Consider the following 18,465-nt stretch of genomic DNA (forward strand, 5'->3'; position numbering starts at 1 on the left):
AACATTCCCAACTGGTAAAGAAAACAGTTCTTAGCTCTCTTCAAAATCAATAGCTTAAAACCATCCATCTTTCTGCCATGTTTTTGCTTCCTAGTTGATCAGTGTCCTTTTGTTTCTTTTACTGAGAATTGCATATATGCGCGCGCGCACACACACACACACACACACACACACACAAAAGTCTTGGCTAAAATTTCTTTAAATTACTAATTTCTTGTCCTAACTCTGATGAATGTCCTCTGCTTATTGTTTACATACATATAAAGATACTTTTTATTGGTTCCTCTTAGTTATACATGACAGTAGAGTCCAGTTTGGTAAAATTATATATGCCCAGATATATCTTATTCTAGTAAAGGCCCTCAGTCTTGTGGATGGATGTATACAATGGTGGGATTTACTGTGGTATATTCATATATGTACATAGGAAAGTTATGTCAAATTCTTTCCACTGTCTTTCCTATTCCTGTTTTCCTTCACTTCCTTTCATTCCCCTTTATCTAATCCTCTGAACTATCATTCTTTCCCTCCTCCTCCTTTATTGTGGGTTAACTCCCACTTATCAGAGAAAACATTCCCTCTTTGGTTTTAGGGGATTGGCTTATTCTACTTAGCATGACATTTATTTATACAGAAAGCCTATTGCAACATTGTAAAGATATTTTTTGAACTGCTGATATTCTGATAGAATACTAAACCACAGTGATAATTACAATATTAAAAGTTGTTTGGAGGGGCTGGAGTTATGGCTCAGTGGTAGAGTGCTTGCCTAGCATGTGTGAGGCGCACTGGGTTCAATTCTCAGCACCACATAAAATAAATAAATAAATAAATGAAAGAAAGATATGTCCATCTACAACTAAAAATATTTTGTAAAAAAAAAAGTTGTTTGGAAATCAGACCTTTGTATTCTCCATAAAACTATATATCAGAGAACTAAATTCTGTTTTTTAAATAGAATTAAATTCATTAAATAATATATGTTGTCCATGCCCAATTATTTATGTAACTATATTTAACCTAGAATAAAATGTTCAAAGGAAAAGTCATGTTGTATATGAAACTTTTTCAGAGGTGTGTCATTAACCTTTGAGAGACAGTATTATAACTATCACAAAATTCTTTTTTCATACTGTGTATAATTTTAATATAATGATACGTTCTCTAAGTTTTGATGGATACAAAAGTCAATAATAAATAATATGGTTTAACCAGGTATCCTTGTTCTTTAATAGTTTTGTGTGTGTGTGTATGTGTGTGTGCACGTGCATGCACGTGTGTGCTTCTTTTTTTAAATTTCTGTTATGGACAGGTAGTTCTTTTTTTAGTTTCTGGTATGGACCCAGAATTACAGTAGATTTTTTAAACTTGCATTAGGTATACATTTTGGTAGAGTCCAATGTGATATTTCAGTGCTTCCATACAGCATGCACTGATCATACCCAGCCTTCCTTTATCCTCTCTTAGTTATCCCCTTCCAACTTTCTATTAATCATTATTCTACATTCAGATAGGAGTGTGAGGTTTTTTGTTATGTTTATTTATTTATTTTTGTCTTCCAAATTTGAGAGAGAATGTGTAGCACTTGTCCTTCTGTGTCTGGCTTTTTTTCATTTTATATACTATCCTCAAGTTATATCCATTTTGCTGCAGATGACAGGATATCATTCTTCTTTATGGTTGAATAATATTCCATTGTGATATGTACCACATTTTCTTCATTCATGCATCTAGTGATAGGTATCTTGTATGATTCCCTATCTTGATTATTGTGACTAGTACTACAATAAACATGGACATATAGTATCTCTTTGATATGTTCATTTCATTTGCTCTAGATACATACCAAGAAGTGGAATAGCTAGACCATATGATACCTATATTTTCAGTTTCTTTTTTAGGAACCTCCATACTACTTCCCATAATTGTTATATCAATTTGCATTCTCCCAACCAAATATGATAGTTGTTTTTTCTTTACATTCTCACTAGCTTTTTGTTTTGGGTTTTTTGGGTTTTTTTTGATAATACCAATTGTAACTGGGGTGAGATGATATCTCATAATGGTTTTGATTTGCATTTTCCTGATGGGTAATAATATCTAGCATATTTTCATATATTTATTGACCATTAACATCAATTCATATCATCTGCCCATTTTTAAATTGAATTGCTTGTTTGTTGTTGCTTCTGCTGCTACTAAGATTTTTTAGTTCCTAATATAGTCTATATATTAATCCTTCATCAGAAGAAGACTTGCCAGATATTTTCTTCAGTTCTATGGGTTATCTCTTCACTTTATGAATTGTTTCCTTTATTTTATAGAAGCTAGTTTGTTTTTTATAACCCCATATGTCAAGTTTTACTTTTTGTTTCTTATGCTTTGAGGGTCTTATCCAAATAATCATTGCCTATATCAATGTCTTAAAGTATTTCCCCTATTTTCTTCCAGTAGTTTTATATTTCAGGACTTACATGTAGGTCTTGGATCCATTTTGAGTTGATTTTTGTACAGGATTAGAGACCAAGGTCAAGTTTCATTCTTCTGCAAATGAATATCCAACTTTCCAGCACCATTTATTGAAGAGACTGTACTTTCTCCAGTATATATTTTTGGTACTTTGTCAAGAATCAGTTGGCTATAGACACACGGATTTATTCTTCGAATCTCCAGACTGTTTTATTGGTCTGTGAATTTGTTTTTATCCCAGTACCATATTGCTTTGGTTAGTATGGGTAATTGGACATTTTAATAATATTAATCCTAAAAAAAAATTAATCCTAAAAAATTAATCTTACAGCCTTGAACATGGGAGGTTTTGCAATATTTTTCTGGATCCTAGACTTCTGTAAGCTTTTTTAACAAACCAACCCAAGGAATGGTTAGTGGGATTCCAAATTTAGAATGGTTGTATTGCTGGTTGGTCTGGCCCTGTGGGGCCTGATATTATCTCCATTACATAAGGTGACAATTGAATTAAATCATTGAACATCCAGATAATGTTTGCTGGGAAATTGCTTAGTGTATAGGGAAATAGCATCACACATAGTATCACAAGTGTTATGTTAAGGGTTATATGAAGGTAGAAAAAATAGTTTGGTTTCACCTCTTATAAACATTAAAATCATATTCCACAAATAACATGCTAAAAGTCAGCATCATGAAGGATAAATATTTTTTTCATGCATATGTGTGTATACACACAGATACACACACACACACACACACACACACACACATACATATTTGTTTCTTTATTTTTTCTTATTCTTAGTGGTTTCTTTTTACAAAAGTTTTTTTTTCCTTGTCTTGACCTCTGAGGGTTAGAGTTCTTGGTTGGTTTGTCTTATTTCTGTTTTTGTTGTTGTTGTTCATGATGGTGATGTTTCTCTCATTTCATTGTTGCTGTTTGTTTCTCTTTCTCTTGTTTCTTTTCCTGATACCTAATTCTCTTGTTTTCTTTTTCTCTCTCCCTTTATTTTGTTATTTATGTCTTCTCCTTTATAACAATCATTTGCTACATCTCTTCACATGAACATTCAAAACTTTATTCTACCTTTCTACCACATTGTTTTTTAAGGAACTGTATTTTTACCATCTTTTAATACTATTAGGTTTATGTAACTCCTGCCCGCACCATTTATGTTGTTATAGTTATTAGTATTATGTATGACATAGTTGATGTCTGCTGTTTACTTTAATACCAGATCTAATTCACAGTTATTTATCGTATTTGCCATTGGCAATTGCAGACCCCAACATTTCTGTTTTTGTAGTAATTATTGGTTGTAGATGTCATAGTAGGCATCGGGTATTTATTTTAATGCTATATATTGTTGTTGTTATTGCTTGTTTCTCCCTTTTCTGTGAGGTGCTAGAAATCTACAGGGACACTAAAAGTTCACAGCCTAGAGACACTGCTGCTGAACTAAACCCAGCTAAAAGACAGTGTACCTTTTTCCATATGCAAATTAACCACACTCAAACTTCAGCTATATTTTAATACAAAAAATGAGAGAGACAGAAACCCCAACCTAATGACCAGGCCCCAAGTAGGAAGAGCCAAGGGACCCTCACCTCTCCACAATATATTATAAATAGAATGCCTTATATATATATAGAACAGGACAGAATTTCAAAAGCCTTAAGAGAAAAATGTCAGGTCATGTTTAGAGGCAAGTCAATTGTAATTACTTCCAATTTCTCAGCACAAATTTTAAAATTCAGGTGGATTTGGAATGATGTACTCCAAATCTTTAAAGAAAATACCCGTCAACCACAATTGCTTTGTCAGCAAGGCTATCCTTCAGAATTGAAGAAGAAATAAAAATCTTCCATGATAAACAGTAACTAAAAGCATGCATGACTACTAAGCTGGCACTACAGAAAACACTTAAAAGAAATACTTCACATAGAAGAAATCAAAAACAAACCCAAGACCTCACAAATGAAAAATTCTCATTTGAAGATAGTTAAACAAATGAGAAAAGGGACCAAATTTAGTGTTACAAATGAATGAAAATGGCAGGAATTAATAGATATCTCTCTACAATAACATTGAATGAAAATGGTTTCAAATCTCCAATTAAAAGACATTAGTGGCAAAATGCATTAAGATAAAAGACCCAAGTATATGTTGATTGCAAGAGACTCATCTTACAGGCAAAGATAGCCACAGACTGAAAGTAAAAGGATGGAAAATGATATACCATGCAAATTGAGCCCACAAACAAGTAGGAGTAAGTACTCTCATATCTGAGAAAGCATATTTTAGACCAATATTTAAAGAGACAAGGTCACTTCATACTGGTAAAGAGAACAATCCAACAAGAAGATATAAGGATAGTAAATATTTATGCCCCAAACATTGGCACACCTAATTACCTGAAACAGACACTACTTCAATTAAAGATTCAGATGCAGGTACAATATTAGTGTGATTTCAGCATACCTCTTGCACTGATAGGTCATCCAGACCTAAATTCAGTAGACTCTTTGGACCTAAAAAATATTATAAGTCAAATGGACTTAACAGATTTCTATAAAATACTTCATCCAAAAACAGCAGCTTGTGGAACCATCTCCAAAATAAACCATATCGTAGGCCACAAAACAACTCTTAGAAATTAACAAACAAAAATCCTACAGAACCTATACTACTTGGAAAGTCCAGCCCAATTGCAACGTTGTGAAAATAAACCCCACCTCTCGACAGGAAGATTTACTTAGAATATATGACCATTTTTAAGATACCATAATACTAGGATTATCTTAAAAATATATATATAGTATTATGTTACCTTAATAATATATATATATATTTAAAGATAATCCTAGTATTATGGTATCTTAAAAATGGTCATATATATATATATATATGTATATGTGTGTGTGTATATATATAAATATAATATTATGGTATTATCCTAAAAATAAATATGTATATACATTTAGTTATTGAGCACAAAATTTGTTTCTGAGCTTGCTAAATAAGACGGGAAAGGAAAATTAAACGTAATATTAGAATGAAGGACAAATACCAGTAAATTCAGTGTGTAAAATCTGTTTTAATAATACATGCAAATTACAAAGAATTCAAACAATGCCAAAAAAGTAAAAAGTGAGTAAAACTAAAATGTATTCCACATGTAATTAGCCAGAAGTAACCATTGTTAACCTTTTAATTATAAAACATTCTAACATCTTTCTATGCCTGTTATATAGATAGACTAGATGGATATTAAAATGAGTGAAAGACATAGCTATACATATTAATTTGGTATAATTCTGTAAATCTAATACAACATAGCATTTTATTTACATTTAAAAAATGAATGAAAGAACATATTGACGTTAAAATAACTATTTTGTTTCTCAGGACATACTGTGCACTAAATAAAATTCCTCTAAATGTAAGAAAAAACTTAGGAAAACATTAATAGGTTTCAGTAATATGTTTACTATCTTTATTATCTTTTCAACCTAATATAAGATTGGTTGCTATGAAAAGTAACAACATTAATAGTATTACATTTCTTTGCACCTTCCTTCTCCTTACCTTCAAGTTTCTGTTCATTATAGGATTTTCAGACTGACAGAACAATAAGGCCTCCAACTAGCTTTATTTCAAAACCATTGCAATGATATAGGCATAAAGCTTAAAAGTCAGCCCAAGCTATATCCAATCTGAAACTTCCACAGGGAAAAATAGGAAAACAAGAAACCAGAGACAATATGTACTCTTTGTTGGAATACTCCACTCTTCCTCCATGAAATGTAATTAAATGTCCATTACTGGAGTTTTTCTTCATAGAATTTGACTCATGATTATATGCAGAGTGTCATCAAATTTCAGATTAGTTCCCCAGTTCAGTGTGTATTTGTTCCTAAAACCTTTATCTTGATCACAGTCAGCCAGCCCCTTGTTAACATCTATTTCTGATGGCACCTTCTTACCAAATGAAAAAGATAAGGGGAATATTTCAGTTCGCATCTCTCTAAATTTGGAGTCTTAGTGAGAATTTTTAGGAATTTCCTAATCTTTTTTTTTTTTTAACCCAGGCACACTTAACCACTGAGACACATCCCTAGTCCTTTTTAAAATATTTTATTTAGAGGTAGGATCTCACTGAGTTGCTTAGGGCCATTCTAAGTTGCTGAGGCTGGCTTTGAATTTGCAATCCTCCTACCTCAGCATCGCATGCCACTGGGATTACAGGCCTGTGCTAACATGCCCAGTGCTAATCCACTTTTACAGCTTCTCTGGGGTCCAGAGGAACATTAAGAGCCCCCAATGCTGCTTAAAGAGCTTTTGTTTCTGTCCTTGATCACCTAACTTTGGAGATATATAACATGAAGCTTGATACTTTTCTCACATGATTATTGCTATTGGAGGTTTTCTGGTTTTTACCCTTATTGTTCATTTTGTTATTTGTTGGGAAAAAGAGGAAGTCTATAAATATACCTTTATTCTGTACTAACCTCTAAACCCAAGGCAATAAGTTTTCAAAGAAATACTTTCCACATAAGCACATAATTCATCATGCAAATTGATAATGTCCTCAATTCTGGTTTAGAAAGAGACAGAAAATTTTTTCATAAAGCTTTTTCATGCAAAACTCCTCACTAACATCTTACCTGGTGAGGCATCCAAACATTAAGGGTTTTCCCAGCATAGCATGAAAGAGATCTTAAGGTGTAGAATTAAATATGATAAGGTAAATTGATTTCTGACTAAGCTATGACAAAGTACTAAGATAAATAAGATTTATTGCTAAGAAAAATAACTAGCTAAGATGAATTGGTTTCTTAAAGTGGTATAAAAATAAGACTCAGAACATCTAGAATGGCACATGGTTACAAAGGATATTTAATCTAGTGTTTTGTGTGTGTACATATATGTATATATCACCTTAAGGAATCTTTCTAAAAGTCTAGCAGATTCCAATTTCAGTAGATCTTGGATGAGACTCGCAATTCTTTATTCCTAACAGACTCCCAGGTGGTAGTAATGTTGTCAACATTCAATCACACTTTTACTAATAAAGTTCTAGAAAACTACATACTCAGAGCTCCTGTACTTGAATAAAACTTGAGTCAAGGAGTAATATAATTTATGTTTGCATTCCTATTACCTAGTGATATGCCCTAAATAAATGTACAAAATATTTTCTTGTTAAATAAATAAATAATGAATCCTTAAGTGCATGGCTACTAGGGACCTAGAATAACAGGTATTCTATACTGGTGGATGATGAAGACTACTTCTGTTTTAGAAGCCAACTAAGTAATATGATAAGATTACTATTTAATCTTAAAAGTCTAAAAACAAATAAAATTTTATTTCAGATGAAAAATTATATCAATCATGCAGTCACTTTGGACAATAAAATATTACTTCCCATATATTCAAATCCTTACTTGAACTTACAATATCAATATTATTTATGTGAGATATATTTATAGAGCTACTAGTTATTCATTCTAGAAATCGAAAACAAGTAATATTGTGACAACTGATTTACAGCAGTATGACATCTTGGGAGGCCTACCCAATTGAGTTAGTTGTGAAATTTACCTTCAGATAACTGTACAGATTGTCTCTTTGGACTAGTATTTCTCAACTGTGTATAGGTGCAATTTAGAAATACCTGAGTTTTTTAATTTTATTCTCAGTACTCTGAGACTACAGGTGTAGCTCATTGTAGAGCACAAACTTAGCATGCACAAGGCTCTGGGTTTATTCATTAGCACTAAAAAGAAAAAGGAAAATCCCAATGCTAACTCAAGTTGTACCCCTGAGGCAGAAGACAAGTATTTTTAAGGCTTCATGGATGATTTCAGTTGACCATTAGATTTTTGAAATCAGGGTCAGTTTTTATATTTATTTTATAACTGTTAACACTGTTAAATGAATAGCAAAAATGTAGTATGGATTTAATATAATTAGCAGTAGATAGAAAAAGCAGGCACATATCCTACTTCCACATCTATACAAACTACCTGTGTAACTTTGAGTAAATTATTTAACTACTTTGTACTTCAGTGTTCTCATCTAGAAAATAGAAAGGCAAATCTGATAAACCCCTACCAGCTCCAAAATTTTAATGTGTACAATCCTAACCTCTACAAATGTCACAGTATTGATGTGACAAAAAAGAACCTTACGCAATCATTTATTCCACTCCTTGAGTTTAAGAAATACATGTAAAATTAATACTGAAAAATATAAAAATTAAAACAACATGAAGTTGAGCATAAAATATTGACTCAAAACAGGAAAAAGGTAGGAAAACATTAATTGAGAGTTCAACAGGTCTGATTTGAATTCTACTCTTCCTCTTTCTAGTTTGTGAGCTTATGAGTTTTTAATCTCTCTGAATCCATTAATGAAAAAATGAGTCTGTTTCATTGTGTGTAAAATTAGAAGTATGAATATTTGGCTTGTAGGATTGATACATTTAGTAAGTAATCAGATCATATATTAACAGATAGTGGGCAATTTTTTTAAACTTTATTATATTTTGTATGATTGAAAAGAACTTCACATATTCCATTAAAGTACATAATAAACATTAGTCATAAACTCTCTAAGGTATCTCTTGTGTGTCACTTACTTCAACAATTTGATATTTGTATCCTCATTTTCAATATTTAATAAATACCCCAAACTATAGTGTTTTTGATCAGGAGTGAGCCTTTTCCATGAATTGCCTTCAATTTTTTCTTGTTCACTGTTAAAAAGAATCTATTTCTTCTCTATATATGAAGTATATGTAGACTTAGATGTTTTGAGCAAGCAAGCAAGTCTTTCTGCATGTGATGATACTGTTGCTTTCTTTCAGGAAACTCTGATAGATTGGTGTGATGAAAAGGAACTTAATTTGATATTAACAACTGGAGGAACAGGGTTTGCACCACGAGATGTCACTCCAGAGGTGAGATAGTACATGTCTTTTTCATTTTCAAGGAATAGAGTAATCATGTTATTCTCTATCATTTTTACTATTTTTATATTATTTTTATAATTTTGCTGGGCAAAACAAGTGATATAAGAATATAAAATGTGGCTACAGAAGAATTATGAAAAGTGTTTCTTGACTTTTAATTTTGAACTTACACTAGAAATGATAGAATATGAGGAAGACTGGACAGTTCTAAAAGTTAATTATTCATTTGTTTGGTGATCAGTAGTGTCAGCTGAACTTCAAGCACATTACCAAAGAAAATTATGAAGTTATTAAAAAATTCTGTTAGCATGGTATCTGATCCAATTCAAAATTAGATCTTATTCATTTGTCTTGAGTATAGTAGGATAACTTCAGTAGAATATTTATACCAATTTGACAGTATTATTGATGAAAATGGGTTACCTTTTTAATAATTTTAAATGTGAACTACATTTAAATGCATAATTGAATATGACAAAAAGCAGTATTTCTAGGCTTCATGCCACACCTTCAACCTTTGCACAGGAAGAAAAATTAGGGAAATAATGAAGAGAAAGAGTGTTCACTAATACAGAAGGAAAAAGGTCTTTAGTTTCTTTTAAGGAAGCCATAAATTTCAGGTGCATATTTGGAATCATTTGGAAACATTACGACTTGGGACATTGTTTCCTTTACCCTTCCATAAAAGTGTTTCTTGGCTCAGTTTCAACTTAATTAAAGTTCTATGGTCAGATCAGTACAATATTTTATCTACTGTCTTACTAACAGCAATATATTTTTCTTTGCATTAATCCAATAATTATTGTCCTCCCTGTACTAATATATTTTAAAACATTAACTTGCATGAGAACCTACCAGATGGCTTATTAAAACAGATTTCTGGACCCCACCTCTAGAGTTTCTAATTCAGTAAAAATGTAGTGGATCCCAAGAATTTGTATTTTTAACAATACCCCAGTTGATGTAGATGTTGATTCATAGAGTATATTTCTGAACTTTGAGAACCACTACTGTAGTATATGAAAAGCAATTTTCTAAAACAGGTAGTAAAATATTTTCTGTTCTATGAAAATGTTATAAATTTTTTATTATTATAATTATGATTACAAATAAGATAGATTTGCTTTCAAAGCAATCACAAAAGATGTACTAGGAGACTTTTAACTTCAACTGTATAAACAAGAAGTTCAGTTTTTAACATTTATTAAGTTTCTGGGTCCTAATGGGAAATGGTCCTTTGGTCAATTTTTACATTTTGTTTATATTGTGAGACTAACTAAAAATGTACACTGGAGAGAAACCATCTTCTACAGAGGCGTTTTTGTTTGGTTTGGTTTGGTCTGGTTTGGTTTCATTTGATCTGGTTTGTAGGGAAGTGGACTACACATGTAAAGGCATTGATTTTTGCAGTTCGGTTGTTCAGTGTTTGAAGTAAATGACCTTGAGTTTAAATACTCCTAGTTTTTGTATGGTGGTTTGATATTCTTATGCTACTACTTATTTTTATATTTAAAATGATAAAAAAGTATGTTTCATTTATAAACAAATAGCATCATTATTTTTAATCATAGGGAAATCATTTACCTCACCAAGTATCTTGTATCCTGTGAGCTTCAACTTAATACCACAATGCTAGACTGAAAATCCAAATCTTTGAATTCTAACTCTGCTACAGACTAACAAGGTGATCATATATAGGTTGTTGATTTTACTCACACTAGGGATAATAAATGTATGGGATTTTTTCTAACACCAACCACTTCAACACTTAAACTCTCCAGGCACAAATGTCCTCTGATGTATTTGAATTCAATTCTGGCACTACCTACCTACCTACCTAGAGTTACAGTCAGACTGCATAGTTTTAAAGACTATACCACAAATCTGGTTTCATTTTAGCAGCTAGTCTCAAATATTGATTGGGTCTCCAGGTTACCCATATTTCTGTCCTACTTTGCTACAAAGTCCATGGGTCTCCCTCAACTTCCCCCTATCAGATTTTATAATTAGCTGAAGTGGCTCACAAAACTATGGAAAATAATTTATCTTTCCAGTTTATTATGGGTTACAACTCAGGAACAGCCAGTTAGCAAAGATGCATAGGGCAAGAAGAAAGGATTAGTGAAGTCCCATGCCCTCTTCAGTACTTTCCAACATCTGGATGTGTTCACCAATTCATGAGCTCTGTAAATGTTATTGTTGAAGAGTTTTAGAGAGCTCAATTCATTTTTTTTTTATTGTAAACAAATGGGATACATGTTGTTTCTCTGTCTGTACATGGCGTAAAGGCATACCATTTGTGTAATCATAAATTTACATAGGGTAATGTTGTTTGATTCATTCTGCCATTTTTTCCCTTCCCCCCCTCCCCTCCCACCCTTCCCCTCCATCTATACAGTCCTTCCTTCCTCCATTCCTGCCCCCCTCCCTAAACCCAACTCCAACCCCAACACTAACCCTTCCCACCCCCCATTATGTGTCATCATCCACTTATTAGCGATATCATTCTTCCTTTGGTTTTTTGAGATTGGCTTATCTCACTTAGCATGATATTCTCCAGTTTCATCCATTTGCCTGCAAATGCCATAATTTTATCGTTCTTTATGGCTGAGTAATATTCCATTGTATATATATACCACATTTTCTTTATCCATTCATCAATTGAAGGACATCTAGGTTGGTTCCACAATCTGGCTATTGTGAACTGAGCAGCTATGAACATTGATGTGGCTGTATCTCTGTAATATGCTGATTTTAAGTCCTTTCCCTTAGTGGGTGACATTGAAAGGTCCAACCTTCTTGTCACTTGGTATTTCTGATGATAACAACATCTTAAGGCAATCTAGGGGCCTAAGATTTAGAGATTTGTATGAATAGTAAAAAGTATTCTTATAACTTACAGAATTCCAAGGGTTTTAAGAATTCTGTTTTAGGAAGATATTATATGTGTATGTATACACACACACACGAACACACACACACACACACACACACACACACACACACATATATATATATATATATACACACATACACATACATATATACATACACAAAAGCCATATGTATTTTTGTGTTATACTACAGTATTCTAGCCATTTAACCAACTCTATGCCTTAGTTTCCTTAAAATGATGAAAATAAAAGTACTTACTTACCAAGGTGGCTGTGAGCATTCTGTGAGAACTATTCCTGGCATTTTATGTAAGAGTTAACTTATAAGGGTTAAATACATTTTGTTAATTGCTCTGTAACTGCCAATTTTGTTAGTTGTTCTTTTTTTTATGTAACTTTGAAAGACAAATATAGTCATAGATTCAAAGTATGTTCATAAAATCTTTGCTATCTTGTTAAATTATGTATTAATTTTTCAGAATAAGTTTCAAAGTTGATCATTCCCATCTGAATATAAATCTTCAATTTGGGCTGTTCTAGTATCTGTTTATTTTTCCTTTTTTCTTTCTCTCTCTCTCTCTCTCTCTTTTTTTTTTCTTTTTTGGATGGGGTTTACAATTAGTTTATAAGAGTCTACATAAGTTTTTTCAATTACTTGAATATCATAGAGATGTTCTTATATCCTTAAATGCCTTGGGTAAAGTTGTTATGGTTTTTTTAAACATGCATTAAAATATACATAAATATGTCTTCTTAACCATCTGTGTTTTGAGAAGAGGTAATTTATCTGATTGTTAATAACTTGATTCTGCTAAAGGATTACTGCACTTTGCATTTTACATATATAAGTTCATGTGGTATGAATACCTGTGATAGGAATATGTCACAGTGAATCCCACTGTTGTGTATAATTAAAATGCACCAATTTAAAAGTTAAAAATAAACAAAAGCAATACAGAGTCACCAAAAACTATTCTACTGATTTCTCATTTTCTTTATACCCTTCAGTATTTGCAATTATTATAGTATTTATAATATAATACTGACATGTCAGATAGGAATTTACAAATATAATTCTGGACATGAATTACATAGTTGTCTTCAACATGTCTGTCTTTGACAGTTGTGCCTAAAATAAACTTTTCTAGATACTTTTACGTGTAGATAACTTAGGATTGCAAATATTTTTAGATAGAACTTATTGACTTATTAATTTGACAAAATTAAAGTAATATAAAAGTCTCCCTTAAAGTACTAATATATTAGTCAATAATTGTCAATAACTAGTTTGATCTATAAACACATATGACAATTGTGGATGTTTGTGTTTTAGAGGAGAAAATGAAGGTGAGAAATGATAAAGTGAATGAAATAAAGCAACCTCAAGTCTCAGTCAGTAAATGTGAACTCTAAAGGAAATGAAAAGTTTTGTCAATTTAGAATTCTTCCCAGGTCTTGTAAAAAGGAATAGCAAGTTTAGCAAAGTTTATCCTGTTTCCATGTTTTAGGAATAAGGCTATCAGAATTAGTTTTCCTAAATTGTAAATTTGTTTCTATTTTTAGGCCTTTTTTCCATAGAATATGGTTCACTTGATAGATACATGCCTAAATTTCAGATGCTATCAAAACTTTCATATGATAACATAACCACATGCCTTAACTTTTTAGTTTTATTTTAATACAAGTTTTATTTTTAAAGAATATATTACATTTTTCTAATCTGATGAAAGCTGGAAAATTCCTTGACATTGGTGAAATGCTGTGAATTGTAAAATTCAGTAAAACTCATTGCTGTACAAATTATCTCTATGTCTGATTATCACTTAAAAGAAATGTGTGTCTAAAAAATAAAAGTTTAGTTATAGTCATATAAATCTAGAAGAGACTAGAAGATTAAGATATATATATAAAGTATACATATAATTATTAAAAAGTGATTACATTTATAGTAAATTAGAAAATATTAAATTGTTTATGATTTACAAGATAAAAAATAACTTCAACACTTTTAGAGTTACTTCGGTATATCAGAATTAAGGATTATATACTAATATATTACTTTCAACATAAATTAGTTAAATAAAAGCCTAGTGTTCACTTACGTCTCATGTACTCATTCATTCCTGAAGCTTTTTGTTTTTAATCCTTAGTATGTATCCAATGCCATGCTGGTTGCAAGAGTTAAAAAGTGAGTAAGTTATGGTCCCTGTACTCAAAAAACTCATCATCTAACACAAGGATTGACCAACTGGCCATAGGCTAAATCCATCATCCTATTGCCTTTTCTGCATGACTTGTGACCTAAGAATGGATTTTATATTTTGAATGACTAGAAAAAAAAATGTAAAAAGAATATTTTGTGACATGTGTATATTATTTGAAATTTAAACTTCAATATTTGTAAATGAAGTTTTATTAGAATACTGCTACTCTCATTCATTTATGTATTATCTATGATTATAGTACATGAATTGAGTACTTGCAGACAGGATTATTTAACTAGAAAAACCTGAAGTATTTGCCATCGCACCCCTTGCAGAAAAGTTTGCAAACCCCGATCAATTAGATGGCAATAAGTCATCTTTATTCATTTTTTTAAAAAATTTTCCTACTTTTATCTTTTGTTCTTTAGTAATGTGAAATGATGTTAGGTTTCTTTTAAAAATTTTTTTTAAATTTAAATTGAGCAAAGGAAAAATATCTTTTTTCCCTATTGAAGTTTATTGCCTATAGACAGTATAAAATAACAAAATAAAATATCCTTTATTCTAAATAATGTATAAAATATTGAAAGTTCAAAATTTACGAATTTGATTTAATTACATAACACTGCACACATTGAAGTTTTGAGGCTAAACTTCTTAGCATTGCCTCCTAACAAAAGTGGGTTGCTGGACTGGGGATATAGCTCAGTTGGTTGAGTACTTACCTCACATGCACAAGGCCCTGGGTTCAATCCCCAGCATCACACACACACAAAAAAGTGGGTTGCTATAATTGATCATTATAAAGTAAACTTACAGAAGAAGAAATTGCAAAAATTTTAGCAAACCATAAATTTGATATAAGGAATATTCATCTTTATGTATATGTAGAAAGCACCAATCAAAAATAAACAAAGGAACGAAAAAGAAAGAAAAAAAAACCAGTTTCTTATGACTGGTATTATGGAAAGAAAAAGTCATCTGACAAAATGGCCAATGCTGAGTAGGGGGAATACTCAAATTCTTATAAAAAGGAAGTGTGAATTCCTATAAAAAAGACTATGAATTCCCAAAGGCATGTTGCTTATAGCCTACTTTAGTTTTCTTTAGAACAGATTCCTATCTTAGCTTTTCTACTAATATTTTCCATTTAGGTAGTTAGGAATGTTTTTCATGTAAATGTCAAATTTCTAATATGAAGAAAAGAAAATGTATTTATTTTATAAATAATTTGTTGATATATATATTTTTCATAATTTTTGGTATGTATGCTATATGTCAGGTATAATTTTGTTCAGTCATTAATTTTCTTTCTTGTAATTCTTAAAAAATAAGAATATTGTGTTAAGCACTGAGAAGAAGTCAAAACTAACCTGTTACTAACTACATATTAATGATGCTCAATTTGTTACTTTTGTGAAAGTGAGAATTTACATTTGAGTTACCTAAAAGTTACCATCAAACATTTTCATAATCAGAAAAATTCTCCTATATTGTAACAGAAGCATAGGATAAACAGCATGTTTAATAATTTGTTTCTGAAAGAAAATTTGATCACTAAGATAGATCATTTACATTATATGGTTATTTTCAACTGCATATCAATGGTCTAGAAAACATTTATTATTTAACTAGCAAAATGTCATATACTGATACTAGAGAATATTGGGGTCGGAGTACCAGTCGGTTGAACTCAGGGGCACTCAACCTCTGAGCCACATTCCCAGCCCTATTTTGTATTTTATTTAGAGACAGGGTCTCACTGAGTTGCTTAGCACCTCTCTGTTGCTGAAGCCAGCTTGGAACTTATGTCCTCCTGCCTCAGCCTCCCATGTTACAGAATTACAGGTGTGTGCCACCATACCCGGCTAGAATATTTATACTAGAAATACTGTGAATATTCTTTTTTAGTTCTAGGATTATTTGAATAGTAAAATACCTGTTATGCAGAGTGAAACTCAAAATAACATAATGAACTAGGGTTTTGAGTTAACAATATGAATTTGAATTAAACAATTTGAATTTAACAATATGAACTTGCCAGCAAAACAGAATAATACAAACCCTTAATTTTGAAATATTTAGAATTAGATTGAATAAAATACACATCCCTCTATGATCAGATTTGATGGTTATAGTTGACATCATTTTAAACCTCTCTTCCTGTAATATTTATAAAATAGTTCTGGACACCATGTCACACCTTTTCTAAACATATGGGAATTCAATATGGTATAATGGAAAAAATTAGGTTAGACAAACCTGAATTTGAAAACCAGTTCTACCACTTACTATGAAATCCAAGTCACATTAACCTGTTCAAACCTTAGTTTTCTTATCTGCTAACTTAATACCTATCTCTCAGAGTTTTTGTTTCTAATAATTGAGATACTAAAAATAACCAATAATAAAAATAGCACATATATAACACCATGTGTCAAAAGCTGTTTTAAGCGTATTTTAACTCATTTAGTTTTCAAAACAGTCATATGAACCAGGTAGTATTGTCATGTCTACTGAAAAGATGGAGAAACTGAATACAGATATGCCCAAGATTATCCAAGCTAGTAAGTGACAATAATGCATATACAAAGATCTAATGTAATGCCTCTCAACTTTATAAACACTTAGTAGGTGTTCATTTTTATCTTTTTTCTTCCTTGTTTCATTAATAATAGCACCTATGATCTCTAGAGATAGTAGCTTCAAATACTTCTACTAACCCTTGTACTTCTGGAGACTACCTGGTAAACATATCTATTAAAATATTAAAATATGTCTATTAAAAAAAAGAATAGCAGTCAACATTTCCCCACTACAACTTTAAGGCATGGAATAAAGTTATAAGAGTAAAAATTTCTGTAATCTTTGTGATATGAAGAATGTAGATTATTTAAACACTTGGACCTGGCAGCCTCCTACCTCTAAAGGTTTCAGTATGCAAAGTTAATTAGGAACATATATATCACAACCAAATCGATTTATTTTGTTTTAGATCTATTTATTTTGTAGTTTTAAATTCTTGGATGTAGTTTGATAGAGCTTGGATGTGTAAAAGGATAGCTTTTTGGTAATAGTTCTCTTTTATAACTAAATTTATTTTTAATTAATACATAAAAACATAAAACATACATATTTATGGGGTACTATGTGACATCTTTTTAAAATATTTTTAATTATAAATGGACATGATATCTTTATTTTAATTTTTTATGTAGTGCTGAGAATCTAACTCAGGGCCTCACACATGTTAAGCAAGTGCTCTACCACCAAGCCCCAACCCAGCCCACTTATGTGATGATATCTTAATACATGAATGCATTGTATAATTTTAAATCAGGTTAAAAAATAATATCCCTCACTATACACAGGGTTTATAATTTTAAATATTTTTTTAGTTGTAGATGGACACATTATCTTTATTTATTTTTTCTGTGGTGCTAAGGATCGAACCCAGTGTACTAGGCAAGCACTCTACTTCTGAGCCACAACCCCATTATCTATTACATTTGCATTATCTATTACAAAGCAATGTATGTTTCAGAGCACACACATACTTATAACCTTCTACTTTTTTAAGAACATCATTCATTGTCTTTGTTCAACTTCACAAATACTTATGAAGTACCTTGCCCTTTATTGAGCATTGTGCTAAAGTACTCCTAAAATGGTCAAATAACAAATCAAGAAAATGTAAACCTAGTAATGAAATGGTCAACCAATTCAGGCCAAAATTTTTCTTTAAAGGGAAATATTAAAAGAGAATTGAATATCTGTGAAATTTTATGAAAGTAGAATTTAAACAAATAATTGAAAGAAAGAAATAGGATTCTCGGTAGGAGAGAAGACATCACTGATGGGAGTAAGGAAGAAGGAAAATGTATGAGCAAGATAACATAGGAATATAAATGTAAAATA

General features: G+C 31.2%; 1 protein-coding gene across 20 annotated transcripts in view; it reads left to right on the plus strand.

Moving 5' to 3' along the window:
• Gphn (gephyrin) overlaps positions 1-18,465 on the plus strand; it is a 641,988-nt gene that overhangs the window by 303,949 nt on the left and 319,574 nt on the right. For all 20 annotated transcript variants that reach the window (XM_047539524.1, XM_047539518.1, XM_047539521.1 and 17 more), the window contains exon 4: positions 9,345-9,437. In XM_047539524.1, coding sequence (XP_047395480.1) covers positions 9,345-9,437 — 93 coding nt within the window. The remainder of the gene's footprint in view (positions 1-9,344; positions 9,438-18,465) is intronic.

The sequence above is a fragment of the Sciurus carolinensis genome, chromosome 2 (assembly GCF_902686445.1).
Source record: "Sciurus carolinensis chromosome 2, mSciCar1.2, whole genome shotgun sequence".
NCBI classification, from domain to species: domain Eukaryota; kingdom Metazoa; phylum Chordata; class Mammalia; order Rodentia; family Sciuridae; genus Sciurus; species Sciurus carolinensis.